Source organism: Pantherophis guttatus, chromosome 2 (genome assembly GCF_059756535.1).
Source record: "Pantherophis guttatus breed Tessera chromosome 2, ASM5975653v1, whole genome shotgun sequence".
NCBI classification, from domain to species: domain Eukaryota; kingdom Metazoa; phylum Chordata; class Lepidosauria; order Squamata; family Colubridae; genus Pantherophis; species Pantherophis guttatus.
The window spans coordinates 188,169,969-188,194,164 of record NC_142064.1 but is presented as its reverse complement, the minus strand read 5'-3'; the positions used below and the strand labels follow the sequence as shown (position 1 = coordinate 188,194,164).

The 24,196-nt window shown below is 40.3% G+C and overlaps 1 protein-coding gene across 1 annotated transcript in view; it reads left to right on the top strand.

The window, feature by feature from the left end:
- The first annotated feature begins 236 nt into the window (after window positions 1–236).
- Window positions 237–24,196, top strand: part of KCTD16 (potassium channel tetramerization domain containing 16) — a 185,000-nt gene continuing 161,040 nt past the window's right edge. The window contains exons 1-2 of the mRNA XM_034404989.3: window positions 237–774; window positions 1,027–2,166. Coding sequence (XP_034260880.1) covers window positions 1,335–2,166 — 832 coding nt within the window. The 5' untranslated portion in view covers window positions 237–774; window positions 1,027–1,334. The remainder of the gene's footprint in view (window positions 775–1,026; window positions 2,167–24,196) is intronic.

Below are 24,196 nucleotides of genomic sequence, written 5' to 3'. Positions count from 1 at the left end.
GGGAATCGCTGTTAGTTGAGGGAGAGCTGTCTGAGGCAGTCTCGTGCTGCTGTGCTTCTCCTTCTGCAGCCAGTTTAAAAAAAACGAAGAACCGAACGAATGAGTCCCACCCACTCCAGGTTTGCTTTCTCAAAGCCATATTCCTTTAAGATGATGTAATAGCAATTTCCCTGGATGGTTTCTTCCCTGCACCGCTGAAACAACAGCATCTGAACTGCACTGGGAACTGTGGAACCACCCAGCTCAGCAACCAGAGCTGCAGCTTAGGTAGTGAAAGCACCAGGAGCAGCTTCCCTGGGCAGCCTTTCAAACCTGCTGCAGGTTTGCACTCTCAGCCTAGCTGAGGACATGAGAGGCTCTCTGTGGAGAGTGATGGAGAAAGGGACCGCTCTGGGATGGTACCCCTGAAAGATGCCTGGGGTGTTCTCAGCATCTGGGCTTTCTGCAAGTCATCAAAACCAAATTCTCTCCCCTCCTAAAGGATCCTGACTTTGGGATTTATGTTGTTTTGCCTGTTCTGCCTCGTCTCTTGCTACACGGCTCTATTTCTCTTCAGTGCCTATTCCTGGTTAACTTTTGCATGTGTGGGTTTAAGTCTTAACTTCTGCCTGGATCTTGCCAAATGGACTCAGCTTATCTTCCCTGAGCCTTTTCCCGTTTGGATTTGCTGCTTCTCTAGTTCCAACCTACCACAACCACGATGTTGCTTCTGGAGCTGCTTAGAAAATGTTGTTGCTTCCTCTCAGAAGAACTGCATGCAGCAGCGTAACCAAGGTAAGGAGATTCTCATCTCCTTTAAATGAGAATCGTGGGCAACATGAAATGTGCAGGGATCAGTTAATGCCTTTTCTGACAGGCAAAGAAATCCAAAGGAACAAAAAAAGAGAAAAAGGATACAATAAGCAAATGTTCCCTTTAAAGGGGTGACTTGTGGAGCTTTCGTAACTCAAATGCTTTTTGTTCTTTCAATCTTTTTCTCCATGCATAGGGGGATAATGATTTTCTATTTTTCTTCTTATTCAACAGGCTTGTGAATAACAGGGATCGTGGGTTGATCATACTGTTTTGGGCTTTAGTGGAAGATTATTTGATTGCATCTTGTGACCTGAGCTTTCTTCATCCACCAGTTTTTATGACCATCCTTTCTAGAAAAACTGAAAACAAAAACCAATTCCACATCTTCCTTTCCATTTTTCCCTCCCTACCATCCCACAGTTACCAGGCTCCTTAAATGTTAGGAGATCCTTGGGGGAACGGATCTCGGCGCCTTGTTGAAACCTTGGGTGTCAGTGGGAGCTCTGCCATAACTTTTGGTTGGTTGGTTTGAAAGTACCATGGCCTTGAGTGGAAACTGCAGAACTTACCTCCCTCCTAGAGAACAAGCAACTGCTGCACATCCCTTCCCAGAGGTGATAGAACTGAATGTGGGGGGCCAGGTTTACTTCACTCGCCTCTCCACGTTAACAGGCCTTCCTCACTCCCTGCTTTGGAAAATGTTCACCTCCAAAAAAGAGACAGCCAATGACCTGGCCAAAGATTCCAAAGGAAGGATTTTCATTGATCGAGATGGCTTCCTATTCCGTTACATTCTGGACTATCTCAGGGACAAGCAGGTGGTCCTGCCCGACCATTTTCCAGAGCGAGGAAGGCTCAAGAGGGAAGCCGAGTACTTTCAGCTTCCAGATTTGGTCAAACTCCTGACGCCAGATGAGATCAAGCAAAGCCCTGATGATTATTGCCATAGTGACTATGAGGAGGTTTCCCAAAGCAGTGACACAAGAATATGCGCCCCTTCATCTCTCATGACCTCGGATAGGAAGTGGGGCTTCATTACCATTGGCTACAGAGGTTCATGCCCCATGGGCAGAGAGACCCAAGCAGATGCCAAATTCAGAAGAGTCCCGAGGATTTTGGTTTGTGGCAGGATTGCTCTAGTCAAAGAAGTTTTTGGAGAAAGTTTGAATGAAAGCAGAGACCCAGACCGAGCTCCTGATAGATACACTTCTAGGTTCTACCTGAAGTTCAGGCACCTGGAACGGGCTTTTGATATGTTGTCAGAATGTGGATTCCACATGGTAGCCTGCAATTCCTCTGTGACGGCTTCTTTTGTCAATCAGTACACTGATGATAAAGTGTGGTCCAGCTACACAGAATATGTCTTTTATCGTAAGTACAATTGATGTCTGATATTGATTCAGTTTGCTTGAAGTCTGTTTCTTTTGAGGGCCCCCTTTCTAGTTCATACGAGACTCACCATCTATGCTTTTAATTTGAGTTTTTATTCTAGGAAAACAGGGTCCAAGGGGGATAAGTTTAGAACAAGTCTTTTCGGCACAGATTGACTGTAAATTCAGGGGTACGATCTTGGCTAGGTGGCAGCACAGACTGCCAGAATTTCTGGATCCTCCTTATGTCCAACCCACATTCAAAGACAAATACAGAGAAGCTACTATCTCTTTTATGTTAACTATTAATTGGATTGTCTGATGTGTTATCTGAGAATTCACTTAGTAGAATCAGGGCTCACAAAAAGGGACTGCTGATTTAATTACAGCAAATTTTCAAATGTGATTTAATGTGGGTGTTTGGAATAATCACGCCCAGTCAGCAAAAGCATCTGTCAACAATTTAACTTGCTTTCATGCAGAGGAAGGAAGTAAAAATCTACTCATTCCATCCCTTTTCCAACAGGATCCTTTTTCTTAAAAATAAATATTTTAAAATAGTAACTGGTTGCTGAAGAATGACATTCCAATAATAATTCTGACATAAGGATCATTGCTATTTTGATGACTTTTTAAGGTGTCTCATCAGTTATAGTATCTGATGTAATGTTTTGCTATTTCTGAACATTCTGCTATTTTTTTTCTGACAACAATATAGTTGTATTCGACTACCATACAAGTTCTTGCGTAGATTTGATCCTCATCAAAATAAGATTTTTAGTTTATGTGAACACCAATATGAAATTGAATTGCTTTTCCCTGTTACTCTACATTTAAATGAGAGCTTATAGTAGTTTTGAAAAGTAATGCAGACATTGCAATGTTGCTCTTATTATGGTTCAGTAATAAATGCTAATACTTGAATTAGTGACTTAATTGGAAATGTAATTTATAGGGATGCTTATGTTAGGAAACTTTATGGCATGTTTTATATTAGAGTACTTGATGTGCTGTAATGTTAATTTATTTAAAACACTTTTTTTTTTTGCTAAAATCCTCTGATCCACCCTATTTTTAAAAATAATGGACAAAAAACAATGTTAACTATATATGATTGTACAAGGACAAAAACAGAATGTTAGCTATATATGATTGTACATGGTTGATTATTGGTGTTTTTGCTTGTTTCAGAAGAGCTGGATTTCTTCTTTGTACTTATATTAGGAAAATGAGAAAACATTAGAGATTGCCAATTTGTAGTTAAAATCAATGATATTCATGCTGTTAATTAGCTTCTCGTTTTCCTTTTGGATTGTTGTTTAAATTTTAGTATTTTCTTTTTCTGGTTTTTTTTAATATTGAGGTTTTTTTTAATCTATATGAAACACTGGTCATCAGGGGCCTCAAAGTATGGTGATGACTCTAAATCTTATCATCAGATTCAGAAGATGAAGTATTGGTGTCGGAACAATGTCTCAATGCCAATTAACAAAGGCTGAAATCCTATTAAATGGAAATAGATTGCACTGCTGGCTGGCTCCTAGGTCCATGATTTGCATAGGTCTATGCTTCTGGATGATGTATACTCCTGTCCCTCAAAAACAACAACAAAAAAGGTCCCCTAGCTTTGATGTACCATTGGATTCATCTCTGTCATTCAGAATAGCAGCAGCGGCCCAAAGTCCATTTGGTCAGCTCTGGCAGATTTAACAGTTCTGATCTCCCTGAATCCTGAACAGGAGTGTCTCCAATGATCCATATTTTGGTAATTTTCCATTTAGATTATTCACAATACATCAAGGGATCTGCATGCAATGGGTTCCAGAAAATGATTGCAAAGTTGCAGTTGATACCTTACTTGGAACACTTTTTGACTAGAACATTTTGAGGCTAAACTGGTAGAGCAACATTAAAACTCAATAACATTATTTTTAAAAAAGATTTCAAGATTTTAATGATGTACAGGGGTTTCAACAGTTTAGGAACTCATACCAAGGGTAATCCTTTTATAGTATGGTATGTACATTGGGAGGTAGTGATGGTGGTATTAGCAGCAGGATTGTTAAGTATGTATATTGTATTATACATGGGCGCAAGAGATGACTATTTCTGTTATGGCATCTATAGCTATAATACATTGGTTGCACGAGAGTTTCAGATATTAACACCAAATCTTAAAATGGCTCAGAACCCAAATATCTGAAAGATCACTTCTTCCAATACCAGTACATCAACAAAGAGAGAGCTGCTTGTGATCCAAAAGTCTAGTGGCTGGGAGTAGATACCATAGTAGCACTTCGTTTATGGAACTCTCTTAAAGGAAATATTTCATTCACAGCATATCACTCAGGCATATTTCTATAGATGATTTTATTTATGTTTTTGTTTTTGAGCTTGTTTGTTTTATACAAAAAACAAAAGCTTCTCTGAGATAAAGAACGATGCTTATATAAGTAAGATTTACTTATTAATAAATTTCATAATGCCCTTTCTGTTTAAATGTTAAAAGTGGTTGTTCTCTTGCCCCATCCTTTGAAATTCGTGACTTGTAAAACAAATAATTGTTTTGATCAGTTTTTGCACTGCTCTCACGCACAAACCAGCATGGTATAGGCTTGCACTTTTGGATGTTTGGTACTACAGTTCACATCATCATTGATGATTGATGGTGCTAGTGTTGCAACTTGTCACTTGGTGTCATGAAATAAATGGGCTTTCTCTGACTGATCTATCTCCCTCCAAGTCATCAATGCAAGGACGTAGTCATACTTGGATTTAATACATAAATCCACATAATTTTCTTCATTTTTATTTTTCCTTACTCTTATGTATATCCCTCTTTTCCTCTACGGCTCTTAAGGTAGCATATCTGTGATGACCTCACAATTTATCTGTACAATGATAATATGTAATAATGGTTGAGATATAGGGACTAAGTTTTAGTAGTTCAGAGGGTTCCATCTGAGAACCCTAATCCCAGCCTAAATCTCTAAGCCATGGGTCTCCAAACTTGGCAACTTTAAGACTTGTGGACTTCAACTCCCAGAATTCCTCACCCAGCTTTGTTGGCTGATCAATTCTGGGAGTTGACGTCCACAAGTCTTAAAGTTGCTAAGTTTGAAGACCCCTGCTCTAAGCACTCAATCATTAAATCTGGGTCTCCCTAATCCCAGCCTAATTCTCTAAGCACTCAATCATTCATTGGACAAGGAACATTTTATAACATTTTATAACAATCATAATTGTTGGGAAACTTTTCAGTTAAGTCTCAGACTGGGAGTCATAGTACAGAACCCGTATTGATCATGTTTATTGATGACTTGTATGAGAACTGGGATATAGTGGCGGTACATTTGTTCTGGTTCTCCTTTATCTTTCAGCAACTTTTGATACTATTGACCGTGGTATCTTTCTGGACATAATGTGGAGATCAGGAGTGGGAGGCACAGTATTGGGTTTCTTCTTTTTTTCACAGCTGGTTCTAGTTGATGTTGGTGTTGACTGGTAGGAGTGGTTGCAACTGAGGCCCCTTATGTGTGGGTGCCATAAGACTTGAAGTTTGTATCATCAATATGCTATCAATATCCTGTTCCTTGGGATGATTAAGTGCTATTTGTTTGGATCTGGATGAGAAGAAGCAGACTTAAACTCCACCCTGGAAAGACCAAGTCACTTTATGTTTTGTGTTATCAAGCCTTGACTATTTTTAATTCTGAATAGGATGATGCCCCTTCAGATACAACTAGTATGGAATTTGGGGATGTCCTAGATTCAAAGCCCCTACTTAAAGAGCAGGTGACTGCTGTTGCTGGGGTGGGGTGAGGTCTGCTGAAATACATTTGGTGTGACAGTTACATCCTTTCTTGGACTGGGGATACAATCCAATGGTCACTCACATCTTCGTCAACTTTTATGTGGACTATTGCAATGTGCAAGGTTGGGATGCCATTTGGAAGCTGCAGCTGATCCAGAACAGTGGTGTGGACAGAGCTGTTATCCATGTGGGCAATCGCTTCCTAGTCAGCTGCCAAGTCCAATTAAAGGTGCTGGTTGTGATCTATAAAACCCTTCTTGGCATATTTATCTGAGGGACCACCAGTCTTCTATTCATTCTGCCCATCCAATAAGAACTGACAAAGTGGATATGCTCCAGGTCCCATCTTTAAATCAGTGTCATCTGATAGAACTTAGGTGGTATACCTTTATTCTATCTGATCTCCCTTCTGGAATACGATCCTTGCAAAGATTTGAGTAGTGCCAAACCTGCTGTTTTGGAAGACTTAGCTGTTCACCCAGGTGCTAGGCAACGTGTGCTGCTGTGACAATTTTATTAATGTGTTACTTGCCTAGTTATCCATTTCCCTTATTTCTATTGTTTTGGATTCTTTTTATATCTCATATGCCACCCAGAGTTGCTCTGAGTTGAGCGGCCCATACATCACATTTATCAATCAGTCAATAAATTAATAATCAGAATGGGATTTGAGGGTCATAAAAAATGCTGTAGGCTGCTCATCCTTGTAGATTAGAGAAGTATATGAAAGGCTGCTGCTTGTTTATTTGTTGAGAAGAATTATAAAATTCTAAGCCTCAATATCAGTTTCTGGGCACCAATAATTCTGTTTGTAGTTTAAAGGTTTGCTGACTCAGCATTCCAATTCCAAATGAACTCGATGTTTGTCAGGACTGAAGAGTTAAACGCTCTTATCATGCTCTATTTATTGACAAATTGTGGATGGGCACTATACACTCATTTATATATTGCCTTAATATGAGGATGAGGCCATTCCAATTTTCAGGGTGGGTTGAACATTGACATTCTGGTTTAAGTGTTATCTTAGTACTTCATACTTCTTAAACAGAAGACAGATTCATGTTGGCCATTTTATATGTTAATGACTGTATCCCTTTCTGGCTCCATGGACTGACAGTGGTGGCGACAGCAGGTGGCAGTGGCAGCGGGAGCTGGCGGAGGGGATGGTTTCCAGCATGTAATCTAATCAGTCTTAATGTACCTTTTCACTCAACTGATAATATTTGCTACATTTAAAAAAAAAATTCTATACTATTCTTGTAGTCTTATTTTGAACCGAACAGTACCTAGAAGATATACTGTATGACATGGTATGTCACAAGGGAACATCTAAGGCAGGGGTGTCAAACTTGATTTCATTGAGGACCGCATCAGAGTTGTGTTTGACCTCGGAGGCCTGGACGTGTGTGGACAGGGTGGGCATGGCTAGGATGGGATGGCCAGCTCGACGTTACTTGTGTCGGAATGCCTGTGGTAGCCTGAGTGCTCTGCCAGTGAAAACGGGCTCCCGAGCTCCATTTTCGGCTGTGATGGCCTCTTGCAACCCTCTGCCAGTGAAAATGGAGCTCGGGAGGGCCACATGTGGCCCTCCTGAGCTCTGTTTTCGCTGCCAAAGGCACTGTGGGCCAGTTCTTCACGGTTTTCAGGGTAGCCCCATGGGCCAGATCTAAGCAAGCCGTGGGCCAGATCCGGACCGTGGGCCTTGAGAATGACACCCCTGATCTAAGGGATCAATCTGGTCTATTAGACCAGACTAGAACTGCCTACTGTACTTAGGAAGGAGCAGGATCATTGTAGAACAGTGCCTTTAACCCCAAACTCTTGCAGACAATCCAGAAGGATGCTATGAACAATGGCATCACAGGCTGCACTTCCTCTATCCAGCTTCCACAAAAGGTCCAGAGGATCAATTTAGTTCATATTTAAAGAAATTTAACATGCTAGAGACAGCTAGGTTTTACTCTGACCAGTGGATCCAAATTGATTTATTCTTGTTTATATAATATGTGGACCTTCAGAAATTTGGCTCCTATGAAATCAGTGGGTGTCACAAGAACCCACTCTTTGGACAGGACTTTGATGCAAAGCAGGAAAAGCTAGCTGGATCAGGAGATCTGAAGACATAACAAAGTCCATATCCAGGCTCCAACCCAAAGTTAAGTCAAGAGTCCCTTGAATCAAAACTTCCCAATTTGAGAATTCATGAAACAGGCACCTCTTGATCCCCATTCTCCTGAGAAAGGCCCCTTGTTAAGTTTCCTGAGAGTCTCCCAAATTGCATACCAATTTTGTCCAGGGGAATGTTTTATCCTGCCCTGAGTCAGATGTTAAGACTCCTGAACCAGGGAGGGTATGTGTGAAATCCATTAACCTGGATGAATTTTTGTGACAGAATGATGCTGGTGAAGTGCTGATTAAGTGCCTGTGGTAGAATTAAGAGGTCCCTGCACAGAGATCGTGCTGTTAAAAGTAGTATCTTTTCCTAGGGGAAAACGTTGTTTTCATTATTTTTTATTTATTAAATATGAACGCCGCCCAAGTCTCAATGCCTCTTGTTCCATATGAGATTCTCTCTTACCCCTTCCATGGGTTCATGAATGTACATAACCAATGGCAACTTAGGATAAAATATCACTTCCCATCTCGCCAATGTATGCAAAGCAACACCAGGGAGTGGTACATTTGCTCAAGCAATTATACCTGGATACATCATACACGCTGCTGCATAATATTTGATTTTTGCTGAGATGCATCTTTGATAGGAATATTTTTGAATCCCCTCTTGGACATCCTAGAATTTTATTTTGAAAATGTATAGAATGGTGAAAGCCCCTTAACATCAAATTTCAAAAACTCTGAGGACCAATAAAACTGACAGCTGGTTTTCTAATGGGACATTCCAGCTTCTTTACAGCTGCATATCCATAATTATTTAATTAGAGCTGCCAACTGTGCCTCTATAAGCATTAATTCATCAAGCTGTTGAGTTTAGGTTAATGGCCCGAAACAGTGGGAGGTATTTCTAAAGCAACTAGTTAGCAAAGACATTCTTTCCGATCAATTTAGGAACCTCCTATCCAGATGCACAGAGAAGATAAACATCTGATTGAAAGATTTCTTACTTTTCAAAGGAGAAGAGAGAAACCATTTTTATTATGTAAGATCCTTCTTTTGTGAATTTTTGAAGGCAGAAATACTGCATCCCTCATTCCCAATATTCAGATGGATTAAGAAAAGCTATCGATTAAGTGACTGTGCAGATGTCTGGGGAGCAGCACAAAAGGGAGAGAGAGATCCTGTTTCTCTTCATGAAGGAGACAAGAAAATGCCCCCAATTCCTGTGGGGGACTTGTGTTTGCTTGTACTTGCAGATGCCACTAAAGGCAGCCAGCACAGCAAAGCTATTTCTGCTTTGCTGGGTGAATGGTGATAAAGTAGATGCTGGGAAGCAAAAGCAAATCCATTCTGCATGTTCAGGGCAACTGGGCTGTGCTCCAGTTTTAAACTAGGCTGGTTAAAGATTGTGGCTCTCTCTCTCTCTGTGTGTGTGTGTTGAACAGACCTGTGGATTACAGTCTCTTTGTACAATAAAGGTTGAAACAGAGGATTTTGTGCTTCCTGTTAAATGAATCACTGGTCCAGCTTTCTCTGGATTGAGTAGATTTCCTATTAATTCTTTATGGTGCCTCCCCCTTCCGTTTTGCTCTTCATTTTATCTCCTTTTTCATGAGAAGAAGTGCATTTTGCCTCTTTCCCCCTTTTCAGTGTTCAATATGCCACTTTGTTGTTGTTAGTTTCAAAGTCATGTCCAACCCATCATGACCCCATGGACAATGTTCCTCCAGGCTTTCCTGTCCTCTACCATCCTCTGGAGTCCATTTAAGCTCACACCGACTGCTTCAGTGACTCCATCCAGCCACCTCGTTCTCTGCCATCCCTTTCTTCTTTTGCCCTCAATCGTTCCCAGCATTAGGCTCTCCTCCAGTGAATCCTTCCTTCTCATTAGGTGGCCAAAGTATTTGAGGTTCATCTTCAGGACCTGGCCTTCTAAAGAGCAGTCAGGGTTGATCTCCTCTAGGACTGACCAGTTTGATTGCCTTGCAGTCCAAGGGACTCGCAGGAGTCTTCTCCAGCACCATAGTTCAAAGGCGTCAATTCTTTGGCACTCAGCCTTTCTTATGGTCCAACTTTCACAGCCATACATTGCAACTGGAAAAACCATAGCCTTGACCATACGGACTTTGTTGGCAGGGTGATGTCTCTGCTTTTTAGTATGCTGTCTTGGTTCTCTACAATTTCTCTAAAATCTGCTCTCGATATACAAAATTGTGGCATAGTGAAGATGCAGGTTAGTTGATGATGTGAGTGAGGATATCGCCAGTTCCAAATGTGAATGCATTCTGGAAAATTTCTGTATGGGGGGGTCTCTCCCTATCAATTGCTTTTACCATCTCTATTCTTCCTGGTGCAGGTAGAAGGCTGCACCAACAGCCTTAGTAGTGTTGCTCTGAGCAGCACAGACTAACTTTGATTTTGATTTCCAACAATGCCTTGGCATGATGCCAAGCTAATATTATTGTGGAATAGTCAAGTGATGCCATATAATCTGGCAACCCAGATTAAAGTTCTGGGCTGGAAAAAGTGGTGTCCAAAAAGTTTTTCAGCAAGAGCTTTACAAGGAGCTGTGGAACATCCCCACAGTATTAAAAATGCAGATTAATATGGGAAATGGGTGAAGCAGACTCATAAATCAAGACATGTGCTCCAGACCAAAAATGAGTTCCCTTTCTTTATCTTAGTTTACATTTTCCATCACTTAGGAAAGGGAAAATGAAACAGTCCAAAGAGAGACTAAAAACCAGTGGTGAAATCCAATCCTTTTTACTACTGATTCTGTGGGTGTGGCTTGGTGGGCGTGGTGTGGTGTGGCTTGGTGTGCATGGCAGGGGAAGGATACTGCAAAATCTCCATTCCCACGCCACTCCAGGGGAAGGATGCTGCAAAATCCCCATTCCCTCCCCACTCCTGGGGGAAGGATATTGCAAAATCTCCATTCCCACTCTATTCTGGGGCCAGCCAGAGATGGTATTTGCTGGTTCTCCGAACTGCTCAAAATTTCCATTACCAGTTCTCCAGAACCTGCCAGAAGCTGCTGGATTTCACCCCTGGCTAAAACAATGTAATACTTTAAAGGGGGGATTGTGATGGTTCAATGGTTAAAGACACTGAGCTTTTCAGTTGAAAAGCTGACAGCCTAGGTTCGATACCCGAGCACTGCACAATGGGGTGAACTCTTGTTCCTGTTTTAGCTCCTGCCCACCTAGGAGTTTGAAAGCACGCAAATGCGAGTTGGTTAATAGGTACCACTTTGGTGGAAAGATAACAGAGTTCTGTGCGCCTTTAGTGCATAGCCATGTTGGCCACATGACCATTTCCTTGGCCAAGAAATGGAGATGAGCACCACACCCTAGAATTAGACACAACTGGATAGGGAAATCTTTATCTTTTACTTCAAAAGAGATTTGATGAGGCTCAACCAAATGATCACTGTGGAATCCATCTTCCAAAAGCCTTATTATGCCCCCCCCCATATGCTCTTTTAAAAGGGAATAAGGCAAAGGAAAAAATAAGGCTGCCAATGATTAGAGGTGGCAAAGGTATCCTAGTTCCAAGATGAACGAACCTCCCCTATGAATGCTAGTTTCAAAGACAGGTCCAAAAATGCATAAAGTAATTTAGGATGCACATGGTTAGCCATTGTGAGAAAGGGAATGCAGGAATAAATGGATTTGTTTTTTCTGTTCTTCACATTCATACTCTGCCACTCACCTAATGAGTCCAGACACACCTGTACATAAATTTATCCATAATACCTGGAGACACTTTCTGAAGTATATAGAAGCTCCTTTAAAAAAAAAAAGTGATGGATATTATTTCAGGCTTGTCTTAGCTTCATGACCACATCTATAAAAATTCTGTGTAACTGGTTTTAAAAACAACAACAAAAAAACTTCAGGACATCCATGGCTGTGGGGTGTAAATTAATTAACAGGCTTTCCAAGCCTTTAAAATGACTAGCTACTTTGATTCGTTATTCAACCCCTAAGGAGATGGCCCCATTTTTCACCTTACTTTTCAACAAAATGCATTTGGCTTGTTCGTTCCACTGCTCAAATCTTCTGTGAATACGAAGAAATAGTTACGGTATACTCATCAAAAGTGCAGAGGTTCCAGGGAAAATACATTCTCTGCTTAAGGAGAATCATAACGTGACAAACGCATGAGCCACCATCCCAAATGCTTGTGGGGACAGATTCGCCTTTGAGTCCTCCCTCAGCATGGCTGGAATGTCAGCATAATATCATAGCAATAGCACTTAGACTTATATACTGCTTCACAGTGCTTTTACAGCCCTCGCTAAGCAGTTTACAGAGTCAGCCTATTGCTTCCAATAATCTGGGTCCTCATTTTTACTGCCCTCGGAAGGATGGAAGGCTGAGTCAACCTTGAGCCGGTGAGATTTGAACTGCCGAACTACAGCTAGCAGTCAGATGAAGTAGCCTGCAGTGCTGCACTCTAACCACTGTGCCATCTTAGCTCTTTAGGTCATGATAATATCATGATCTTTAAAAAAAATGACATAGTCACCTGGCCCTGTACTTTGATTGTGGCATTTGATTGTGGTTTGTTTTGGTAGACTGCAAGTCAGTTCATCACCTTATCAAACACCTTGGAAAGTACAGTGTGTGGGTATACGTGCCTAGACAAACTTATTCCATGCACACATAGGAATAAACTTACAAGGTATGGCTAAACAGTAGTGAAAAGGCATGAGATAATATAGAGCTTTGAATCCATTAAGCACATTTTATTCCTGCTGATATATTCAGATGCAGATGCAGGGTTCAGATATCTAGGAGGTCAAGTTTTACAACTTTCGCGGAAAAAAAATGTTACGAATAATGGCAGAAAAGCATTTTCACATATACTTTACCAAGGTCTGTATGCCACCTAGTTAAAGGAATGGAGTTCCATTAATTCAAACTTTGTTGTGAAATAAAGGTTTAGAAGGAATATGAAATCCTATCTACAGTACATTGTTCCAGAAACCTTTTGGTATTTTCTTTAATTTGCATTGGCATCCTTCAGTCTCAAGAGACTATGGTATCGTCCTCTGGAAAGAGGTCCTAAAACAGCATCTAGTGTAACTAAAAAGGCCAATTCGAGAGTGGCAATCCCTTCCACACTGAGGGCAGATACATTCTGTCCCCTGCCCAACCTCCAGATTTCACTGGTTCCAGGACTGCCTCTTGGCCTCAGCCTGCCAAACAAGTGTCTCTTTGAACTGAAGAAGGCCATGCTGCGTCTTTAGCCTCCAAGCTGAATGATCAGAGGTCAAGGTTTCCCAGTTGTTAATGTCCATTCCCAGGGCCTTTAGGTCTCTCTTGCAGATATTCTTATATCGCAGCTGTGGTCTCCCTCTGAGGCGCTTTCCCTGCGCTTTCCATACAGGAGATCTTTCAGAATCCAACCATCAGCCATTCTTACAACATGCCCCAGCCAGTGTAGATGTCGCTGTTTCAATAGTGTATACATGCTAGAAATTCCAGCACATTCCAAGACTGCGCTATTTGGAACTTTGTCCTGCCAGGTGATGGCAAGAATTCGTCAGAGACAGCGCATATGAAAGGTGTTCAACTTTCTCTCCTGCCGTGCGTAGGGGGTCCAAGACTCACTGCAGTACAAGAGTGTGCTCAGGATGCAGGCTCTATAGACCTGGATCTTTGTATGTTCCATCAGCTTCTTATTCAGCCATACTCTCTTTGTAAGTCTGGAAAATGTGGTGGCTGCTTTACCAATATGTTTATTCAGCTCAGTATCTAAAGAGAGAGTGTCAGAGATAGTTGACCCGAGGTATACAAAGTCATGGACAACCTCCAGTTCTTGTGCAGAGATTGTAATACAGGGAGGTGAATCCACGTCCTGACCCATGACTTGTGTTTTTTTTATATTTCTTTAATAACTTCATAATAATAGTGACCTATGTTCCTTTCCATAGGCATGCTTACCTAGTGCAGTTCTGTTGAAAAGGTGAAAAACAGAAAAAGAAGATATTATGTTCTTCGGAAAAGAACATAATCTACTTGTCAAACATTCTCAAACCTGCATATTCATAGAGGATTGCAATGTAATTCAGCCCCTGTGATCTCCGTAATATGCAGTTTTATGTGAGATATGGGTGAATGATTTATTACCTATGTGCACTCTCGGCTTGGCAGAATTTGAAATTGCCTATATTGACCATTGGGATTTATGCACTCCATCATTTATTTATCTCATGACGATTCAAAAATGTAAAACAAAGTTTAGAGTGAGTCATCTTATTTTCTAAGTGAACTACCGTGCAGAGTTTCTTTCTTTTCTTTAATATATCACTGATTGCAGAATTACTTACTTAACCCTGTATAAACAATATACAGACATGGGTATTATTTTCTAGATACACTATGAGCAGTTGGCAGCCTTGACACTGCTGCACAATGAAGACGGAAACGTGCCATAGGGAAGGGGAGCATTGTGTGACTGTGGGAAGATGCTCCTGGAATAGTTTGTGCCTGGAATAGTGTTCTGCTTGCTTTAGACAAGAGGTGGGCATCTAGCAGGCCTTATCTACTTTTATGTTGCTTTAAGTATCCACCTCTGAAAACTGAAGTGACTGTTTCCCATCATAGTACAGTCCCTAAAATAAAAATAAAGCAAACTCCTAAACTCCCCAAACTCCTAAAAACCCAGCCTCAAATTCATGGTTGACTCCACCTGAAAAATAACCATTTGCTATCTATCCTCCAAATTAAAAGATAAAAACACTGATGCTAATTATTATAACATATGATAGTAATTAATTAGGATATGGTCGCCAAAGTAGGAGAGAGTTGGGAAGATTTTTGATTGTTTCTTAAGTGGACTTCTTTAATATGGAGGTGGCAGCTACATTTTTAGTTAGAAGCATCTTGAGATCTCCAACTGCCTTTTTAATAGGTCCAGTTATTATCTAAAAGCAAAGCACATTTTGAAGTTATTGCGTTGTGCAGTAGATGACACAAACTGCTGATTGTTCTAAAATGTAATGATTTCTCATGAGAGCCAGAGTTCCAAAGCACTCAGAATGTACGAGAGGAAGTGTGGGAGGAAGGAAGTTCAAATGCTGTTGGATTTATGCAGTGCCAGAGTGCAAGACAGATTGTGCACAGGATGAGAATTGAGGGAACCAAAACACGTCCCTTGAGACAGGGTAGAATTTCCCTAAATGGAAGATGAAATGATCCTAATTCATAGAAAGAAATATTAAATAAGAACATTTATGTTACTTCCTTGGAGTTTTGCAGCATAGGTTCCCTGAGTCAACTGAAATTAAAGCACTGGTAGTTTTCTGCACTGGAATTGTTTGATTGTGAAAAAATTATCCTAAATTATCATATATTTACTGGAAAAGATATTCCACATAGATGTTGTTGAGAATGGATATTCACTATATGTCTAATATATTGCATGTCCTGGATTGAAGGGAATGGGAGAAAGAAGGATTGGCATGCAATTCAATCCTCCTGTTATGTGGTAGACATGGGGTATATGGAATTTCATAGTCTGCCACAAGGATCTAAAGGATCTGTTCCAGAAAGAGAAGTAAATGGGATGACAGACAGAAGACAGAAGAGCTTGTGGTTGAATAAAAAAGCTTCCCCCAAATGTTTGATTCATCTCTATCCATATAACTGGATCACATGGCGTATCTATAGGAATAGATTCTATAGCTTTTTGATTTCATGACTCTAAGCAGAAAGTTATGATGGTGTGATGGATAATCTGTTGAATGTTAACCAAGTTTCAATTTCTCCTGAAGCTTATTGTCTTTCTCTGAAAAGGCTCCGATGAATTAAAATGAGATATATGATTATAATTGGGGAGGGCAATAAATAATACTGAACACCATATGTTCCCTTCAACTGCAAGTTCTTCAACTGTAGAACTTGATCCACTAAAATCCTGAAGATTAAGGGTCACAAGCAGATTTTCTTGGCAAGTCTTGGCATTTGTATGTTTAGCCTTATTGTCACATGATGTATCTTTATAAGCCTGTCACCTCCCCTAAAACAAGAACTCCTTCCCCCACTTTTGCTAAATTACACATTGTGAAGTGATGACTTATGAGAGAAAAAGTTGATCAGGAAGAAAAAAGCATTTAGGAAAGTTTCTGACTATACAAGCTTCAGCCAGATGCCTCTGTCATTTTTACTGTGCTTTCATTTAAAAACAAAGTGATTTCACACATGGCTTAGCAGCATATATTACACTATACTTTTTAATTGTTTTTGCACTGATTTGAAGCCTGGAATTCTTTTTGACAATTACAGTAGGTTGAGCTTAACTTGAAATAATGCCATAATTGACATTACAATTCTACAAATAATGTTTGAAAACTATTAGTTATGTATGTATACTGTATATGGGTGTGTGTAGATAGATTATATATCTCCATCTCCATCTCCATCTCCATCTTCATATCTATCTATCATCTATCTATCTATCTATCTATCTATCTATCTATCTATCTATCTATCTATCTATCTAGAGATTCATTTCACAACAGGCATGTCATGAAGCATTTTCATTGTAGGAATAAGTTTACTTGATTGGCAGCCAAGAAGAAAAGTAGTCACATGTCTATCAAATTGAACAGACTGTGATTCTAGCAGGAGACAATAACACTGGATTCTGTGATGCCACATTTCAGTGAGTCATTTTAATGGGTTTTTTTTTTTTCAAATCAAGAAAGCTGCAAATGAACAAATACTTGTCAAGTTCTTTTATATCAACCAGCAACACAGGGGGTCCTATGTATTTCTTGCTCTCTGTAAAGAAAATAAGAGAGACGACTAACCTGTCATTTTGCATATTTCCCTAAGGACAAAAAAAAAAAAAAAAAAAAGCCTGGTTCACAGTGATCTGTTCTTCAGACATGCACTATAGCAGCTAAAAATTGTGTTATTCTGCAATTCCAGATTCTTGGAGAGTGACACATCCCTTGTCTTTATTTAAAGTGGTGGGCAGCCAAAAGCCATGCTCTATGGCATGCGTCTTTGGCTATGATGTTAACCAGAGGGGATTCTTCCTCAAGATAGACATCATCTTGACTGGCAGCAGAACTGCTGCTGGAATCATTCAGTCATCGAATATAAGGATTCCAAAGGATTTTGGAGATTATCTGGCCTAACTCATGCCTAGTGGTTCACCTCCTTCCTCTCCGGCTGTACACAGTCTGTGTTGGCAGGGGAGCAGAGGCCAGGGATGAAATCCAGCAGGTTCTGGAGAACCGGTAGTGAAAATTTTGAGTAGTTCGGAGAACTGGCAAATACCACCTCTGGCTGGTTCCAGAGTGGGGTGGAAATGGAGATTTTGCAGTATCCTTCCCCTGCCACGCCCACCACACCATGCCCACCAAGCCATGCCCACAGAACCGGTAGTAAAAAAATTTGAATTTCACCACTGTTTTAAGCCCATTGTTTCTTGCCTATCTCCTGGAACAACTGTGAACAATTCTCTCCATTTTCTACACAGTAACCGAAATAACTGGGAGGCACTTGTTGGGTCTCTGTAATTTTCTTTTCTCCACAATGAACTTCCACAACACTTCCAATTATTCCTCATAAGATTTTTTCCCCCCTTCCAGGTCCCTTATCATTTTAGTTGCTTTCCATTGGACAGACACCAGTTTATCAATGTCCTTCCTCTCATGCAATGCCTGGAACTCAAGGCAATATTTTAGGTGCTGTTTGAGTATTGCAGAATAGATAGGGAGGATGGCTTCTCCCCTGAGCTATTGACATGTATCATGGGAAGGGAATCAGTCATCCTGCTGGGGCAAGAGGGGTATCCAAGGCCATATTCAAGAGAACCCATTGGAGTCTGGTGTCAGCTCAGGGAGAATACTAATAAAGGGAAAAGGAAGAAAGCTCTTAGGGCAAAAGACTAACATGTATGCTGATAATTTATTTTGCATTAGGATTACTTTGAATGCAAACTGCATTAAATATTTTTTTTAATGAAGAAAGAACTAAATAACAACCTGGAATGAAGGCAAGTTAGATTTGATTTAATATGTCCGTGCAACCCAATTATTTATATTTCTTTGACTTATGTGTGAACTACTTTATAATCATCTGTTTTAACGTTCTCCAAATGCTGTGCTGCTGTTCCCCAATTAAAAACAAAAGATACATCACAATACACATTCACTCAGACAGCAATATACATAAATGCATGGAAAATTTTATGAAGACTTAAAAAAACGCTTTCAGATATATGATCTGTAAATATTATAGCAAGGAAAAATGATAGATTTCATCCATGCCCAAATGGATCCCCAACCTTTGGTATTTGCATCTCAATGTCGGTGTAAGTATCTAACTCACAAAACTTTCACCTTTCCCATTTCTGTTGAATTTGCTAACCTGCAAAACAATAACATTTCAGATGCTTATTGATTAACTCTGGCAGCTTCTTTTGGTTTTTTTAAATCATATAAAAGTAAAAGTGGGTACTGTACACAATAGTTTTTTTTAAAAAAACCAACTTGTATAGCTTGTTTAAAGTTGCTGGTAGGAGGCATCAGTTTTGTAGGCTTGCTGGCTAGATACCCTCTCTACGGATGTCATGACTGTACTTTAGTTCCCTCCAGGCACCTGAAAGGTTTTTGTAACAGTCTGAAGCTGTGAGCTTCAGGTGGTGAGGGTGTAGTTGAATTTTCTCCACTCCTGAAGAGAAAGCACTTAACACTACACGATACTTCTTTGACTTTAAAAGCAATAATTGTAAGAAAGGGACAACAAATAACTTGGTGGGATCCAGCAGACAGACACAGGGAATGCTCACTTACAAATTAATTTTTGGACTTTACAGTATTTAAAGGGGAGTTCAGTTTAGAATTGCCACTAAGCAAATACAAAATATTATATATGATATATTCTACAGTATGGCCTAAACAGAGCAGCGCGGTGGCCTAGAGGTGGAGCTGTTTCTTCACAATCAGGAGGCTGAGTTTGATCTAGGTAGCGGTAGATATTTCTTTCTCTGGGTGCAATGAGTTATTGTCTGCTGTGAATTCCACATAGGCATCAGGAAGGGCATCCAGCCAGTAAATGTTCGAGCTCTGTTTAGTCACGCCTCAACTCCACCCCGATGCAAGGGATTACCAGGTCATTAAAACAGGGGAAAAAAATGTATATCCTATACATATATATTCTCTCTCTCACTCACTTGTTCTTTCTCTCCCACGCACACAAACACACACACATTTTTCCCAGTCTCACTTATTTCTTTCTCTGGATACTTCAGTCCCTCCTTAAGTTAAACATTTGCTAATTGATTAACCCCCCAGGCCCCAGGGCTGGATCCACTTATACTCTCTTGAGCCACAAAATAAAACTTCCTTAGTTTAGGAAGCTGCATGATGCTATGAATGCTATCAAGTTGTAAGTGCCTATGAAAAAGCCTTTTTCCTTTATGATGTTCAGTCATTAAAAGGTAAATAATGAATATAGGAAAACTATATCTTAAGTGATAAATGTATCATTAAGTGATGTATATAGGGTTACTAGATATGTGAATAGGCAAAGGATACGGACTGTTGGAAAGGAAGACAATATGACAAAAAGAAAGACATATTAACTTTGTAATGTTCTTGGCATCTGTGACAAAAATTATAGCAGAAAGTGTACCCAAGCCTACAAGTACATTAAATTACTTTTTCCAGCATCAAAAAGACTGTTTTTTCAATTGCAATATTTTTCCAACAAATCTTTATTTTCAAGAACATATGCCAGTGATAATATAGAATCAATGATGATGTGCTTTTCCAATTTCACCATAGAAACATATGAAGGGGCATATGAACTACAGACTATATTGAGCATAAATTGGAAGGAACTGGATTGAAGCTAATTGCTGAAATTAACATAAATCTAGGCTGTTGAGTCGGCTGATGGACAAAAGAAAGAAAGAAGACAATCTAGAAGGCCACAAGACACAAACATTTGAAAGGCAATTATGAAAACAGTCAAATATTTTTTAAAGAGACACTCAGAAAGCTGGACAATATTTCATTATAAGGCTATGTTATCTGGATGGGGCCATGAAGACAAAATAGAATAACAGAGTTGGAAGGGACCTTGGAGGTTTTCTAGTCCAACCCCTGCTTAAGCAGGATATCTTACACCACTTCAGACAAATGGTTATCCAATCTCTTCTTAAAAACTTCCAGTGTTGGAGCATTCACAACTTCCTCAGGCAAGTTGTTCCACTGATTAATTGTTCTAACTGTCAGGAAATTTCTCCTTAGTTCTAAGTTGCTTCTCTCTTGATTAGTTTCCACCCATTGCTTCTTGTCCTGCCCTCAGGTGCTTTGGACAATAGTTTGACTTCTTCTTTTTTGCGGCAGCCCCTGAGATATTGGAACACTGCTATCATGTCATCCCTAGTGCTTCTTTTCATTAAACTAGCATTTCATTAAACTAGCAAATATCAGCATTGAATGCGGCCGCGCGGGTGGTTATGGGCGCAACTCGTTGTGCCCACGTAACACCCCTCCTGTGCGAGCTGCACTGGCTCCCAGCGGTCTTCCGGGTGCGATTCAAGGTGTTGGTTACCACCTTTAAAGCGCTCCATGGCATGGGACCCGGGTACCTTCGAGACCGACTTCTGCCACCAATAGCCTCCCACCGGCCAGTTCGCTCCCACAGAGAGGGTTTCCTCAGGGTGCCATCGGCCAAGTTATGTCGGCTGGCAACACCCAGGGGGAGGGCCTTCTCTGTGGGAGCCCCAGCCCTGTGGAATGAACTGCCCCCGGAAGTGCGTAAGATCTCCGACCTCTGGTATTTCGTTGTGCACTCAAGACCCTGTTGTTCCGCCAGGCTGGGCTATCAACATAACAATTTTAAATTGGGTTTTAAATTCCTGGGGTTTTAAATTGAGCCGAATTCATTTAATAATTTTAAATTATTTTAACTGATGTTGTCTTGTGTTTTTAATAGGCTGTACACCGCCCTAAGTCCTTCGGGAGAAGGGCAGTATAGAAATAAAATTATTCTTATTTTTATTCTGAATGTTCAAAGTTATATCCTTTTCTCATATAAAGGTCTTCAATTAACTTTATGAAACTAGTTCTGGATCAGTGGTGGGTTTCTACCAGTTCGCCCCAGGAGGTTCCACCCGGACATCATCATGGGTGCTCTGCGCATGAGCAGAAGTGCCCTGTGCGCGTGCTCACAGTCCCAAAACGGTAGCAAAGGTAAGTGAAAACCACTACTGTTCTTGATCTTAAGACAAGGAGGCCCAAAATGAAAGACCCCCAGCTGAGAAATCAGACCAGTTCCAGCAACCGTTCTTCATATGTTTTAGTCTCCAGTCCCCTAATCATCTTTGTTGCTCTTCTCTGCACTCTTTCTAGAGTCTCAATGTCTTTTTTACATTGTGGCGACCAAAACTGAATGCAATATTCCAAGTGTGGCCTTACCAAGTCATTATAAAGTGGTATTAACACTTCACATGATCTTGATTCTATCCCTGTTTATGCAGTCTAGAACTGTGTTGGCTTTATTGGCAGCTGCTGCACACTGCTGGCTCATATTTAAGTGATTGTCCAAGATCCCTCTCACAGCTATTACTATTGAGCAAGTATACTATTGAGTATACTGTACCTGTGTGTTTTGTTGGAGGACATCTCCTTTGGCTGGAGGTCTGGTAACCATTAATGCTTTCAGGACTAGGGTGGCTTTCCAAGTCTGTGGAATTACAATGTACAGAATATTCAATGGGCATGGAAACACTGGAAGGTCCTGGATTGGGGAAGCTTATATTAATGCTTTGTGGGACATTTGACAGTCATTCCTTGTGTGGTAGGCCTCAACTTCAGGGACTTCAATCTGACTTCAAATAATTTTCTGTCCTTGATTGGCTATGTCAGATGGGGAGTTATGGCAGCAAATGTCTGACATATCTGAGTAGGGCCCAGTGGAGGAAAGCTGAGTAATCCTATTTGATTGAATTTATCACAGATATTTCCCACTGGAAAGCCAAATTGTAAGGTATGCACTCTTACTTGGAAATTAGTCCCACTGAACAGGATAGGAATTATTTCTGAGTGGATCTGAAGAGCATCTCATTACATAGCTACAAATAAGAAGTGTGTCTCTTCTTCCCCCCTTGGCTTGCTCAAGTGAAAATGAAAGTCAAAATGGATGCTTGATTGTATTATTGCTTTATGTAATGATTGTTTTCTTATTGCAAATAAATAAGGAATATAAAATAACTTATACTAAAGTAACAGTGCTATGTATTACTGAAAGTACTACTGTATTTTCCAATGGAGGGCTCCTAGTGCCAACAATTAAAAGGCAAATGGTGCTTTGGTTTTTGACCAAAAGGGTAGAGAAGGAAAAAGAAGCAGCAGTAGGATTTGAAGAGTTATAGATGAAAGGGAAAATTGCATCTATGTCTGGGGAAGGCAATTCACAGAAATGTTCCCACACCTGAATCAATCCCAAATCCCCCCCTTTTTTTAAAATTCCAAAAAGTGTAATTTTCAGAATTCTTTTAGAAGATAAAACAATTCTCTTTTTCTTCTGGGGAAATATTGTTAGTAATATCTGAGAGAAAATAATTTAGATTTTTTTTTATCCTGCCTGTATTTTTTAAAATAACCCAGGTAGTCAACATATCTAATACTCCCTTTTCCTCCCCCCCCCCACAGCCTGTGGAGTGAGTTGGGCTGAGAGAAAGAGACTGGCTCAAAGATATCCAGCCAGCTTTCACGCCTATGGCAGTATTAGAACTTATATTTTCCTGGTTTCTAATCTTAACCACTAGATAAAACTGGCTTAAAAGCTAAAAAAAAAAAGTGTGTATTCCTGTTTGTTTAATCATTTAGAATGTCAAATGCACATTAAATACAGTGTTAAGTACTAGAAATGTTATTACATTATAGCTAATGTAATCAGTGGCACATTTAATGTGTTGGAAAAATTGAATATGAAGTGAATAGAACTCTTTTAGCATTTTAACACTAATGAAGTCAATGCAGTTGTTATTTTTGGGGATGGGTATTTCAAAAAGTAGCACTATAATAAGAAGGCCTTGTTTTCTGGTTGATGCCAGATGAATCATGTGGAATTCTGCTTACTTATATACAAAACAGTAGTTGAATTAAAGCCTCAGCTCAGAGCTTCACTGATTTGTTTGATAATACTTTAGGGTGTGCCTTGGAAGATTGGAAACCATCAATTACCATTTTGGGAAGGAGGTTGAGAAGGTAGTTTTCTGGCTTTTCCAGAGAACCTTGGAGGAAACAGATTATCTGGTCTTCCTTGAGTTAGGATTGCGAATGTTTTCTTTGACCTGGTTGCTATTTACATATGCATTGAGGTGAAATTGTTATTTTATTGAAATACACAAATAAACAAAATATATGAACTGGTCCCAGAAACACCACTGTTTGCAATACCGTGGAAATCAGGGGTGAAATCTACTTACCTTCCTTAACAGTTCGGAAGTGCATGCGCCGCACGTGTGCGTGAGCAAAGTGAGCATGTGTGTCACATGCACGCGCAGACCCTCTGTGCATGCGGAAAACCTTCTGCACATGCGCAGAGGGTTAAAATCAGGAAGTAACGACATCTGGGTGGGTGGGCGGAGCCTTGTGCCGCCATTGCTACCAGTTCTCCGAACCACCTGCCACAATCGCTAATGGATCGCCTGATCCAGTCCGAACCGGGAGCATTTCACCCCGGTGAAAATAGGGCAGTTACAAGAAGGCTCCACATCTATTGCACTACTCAGGCATTCCTGGGGACACAGATAGACCTTCAGTGGCCTCAACGACTCTCTGAAAGAATGAAAATGATCAACTGTCTGCAAGGAATATAAATCCTTCCATTCCCCACTATCCAGTGGGGAGCTGAAGAAGCTTCTTGGATGAGAAGTGAAAAGTCTTCAAAGAAAAACAAGAAAGCCCAGTTGCCTCTTGAAAAAAAGCACCTTTGGGATAACCATGACCTGGACGACTGAGAATCTCCATAGACACCCTGGAAGAGAGAAGTTTCAGCACTTCTCTCAATGATGATAGTTACTGAAAAATAGTAATAATTAGGGAGATCATAAATGGGCT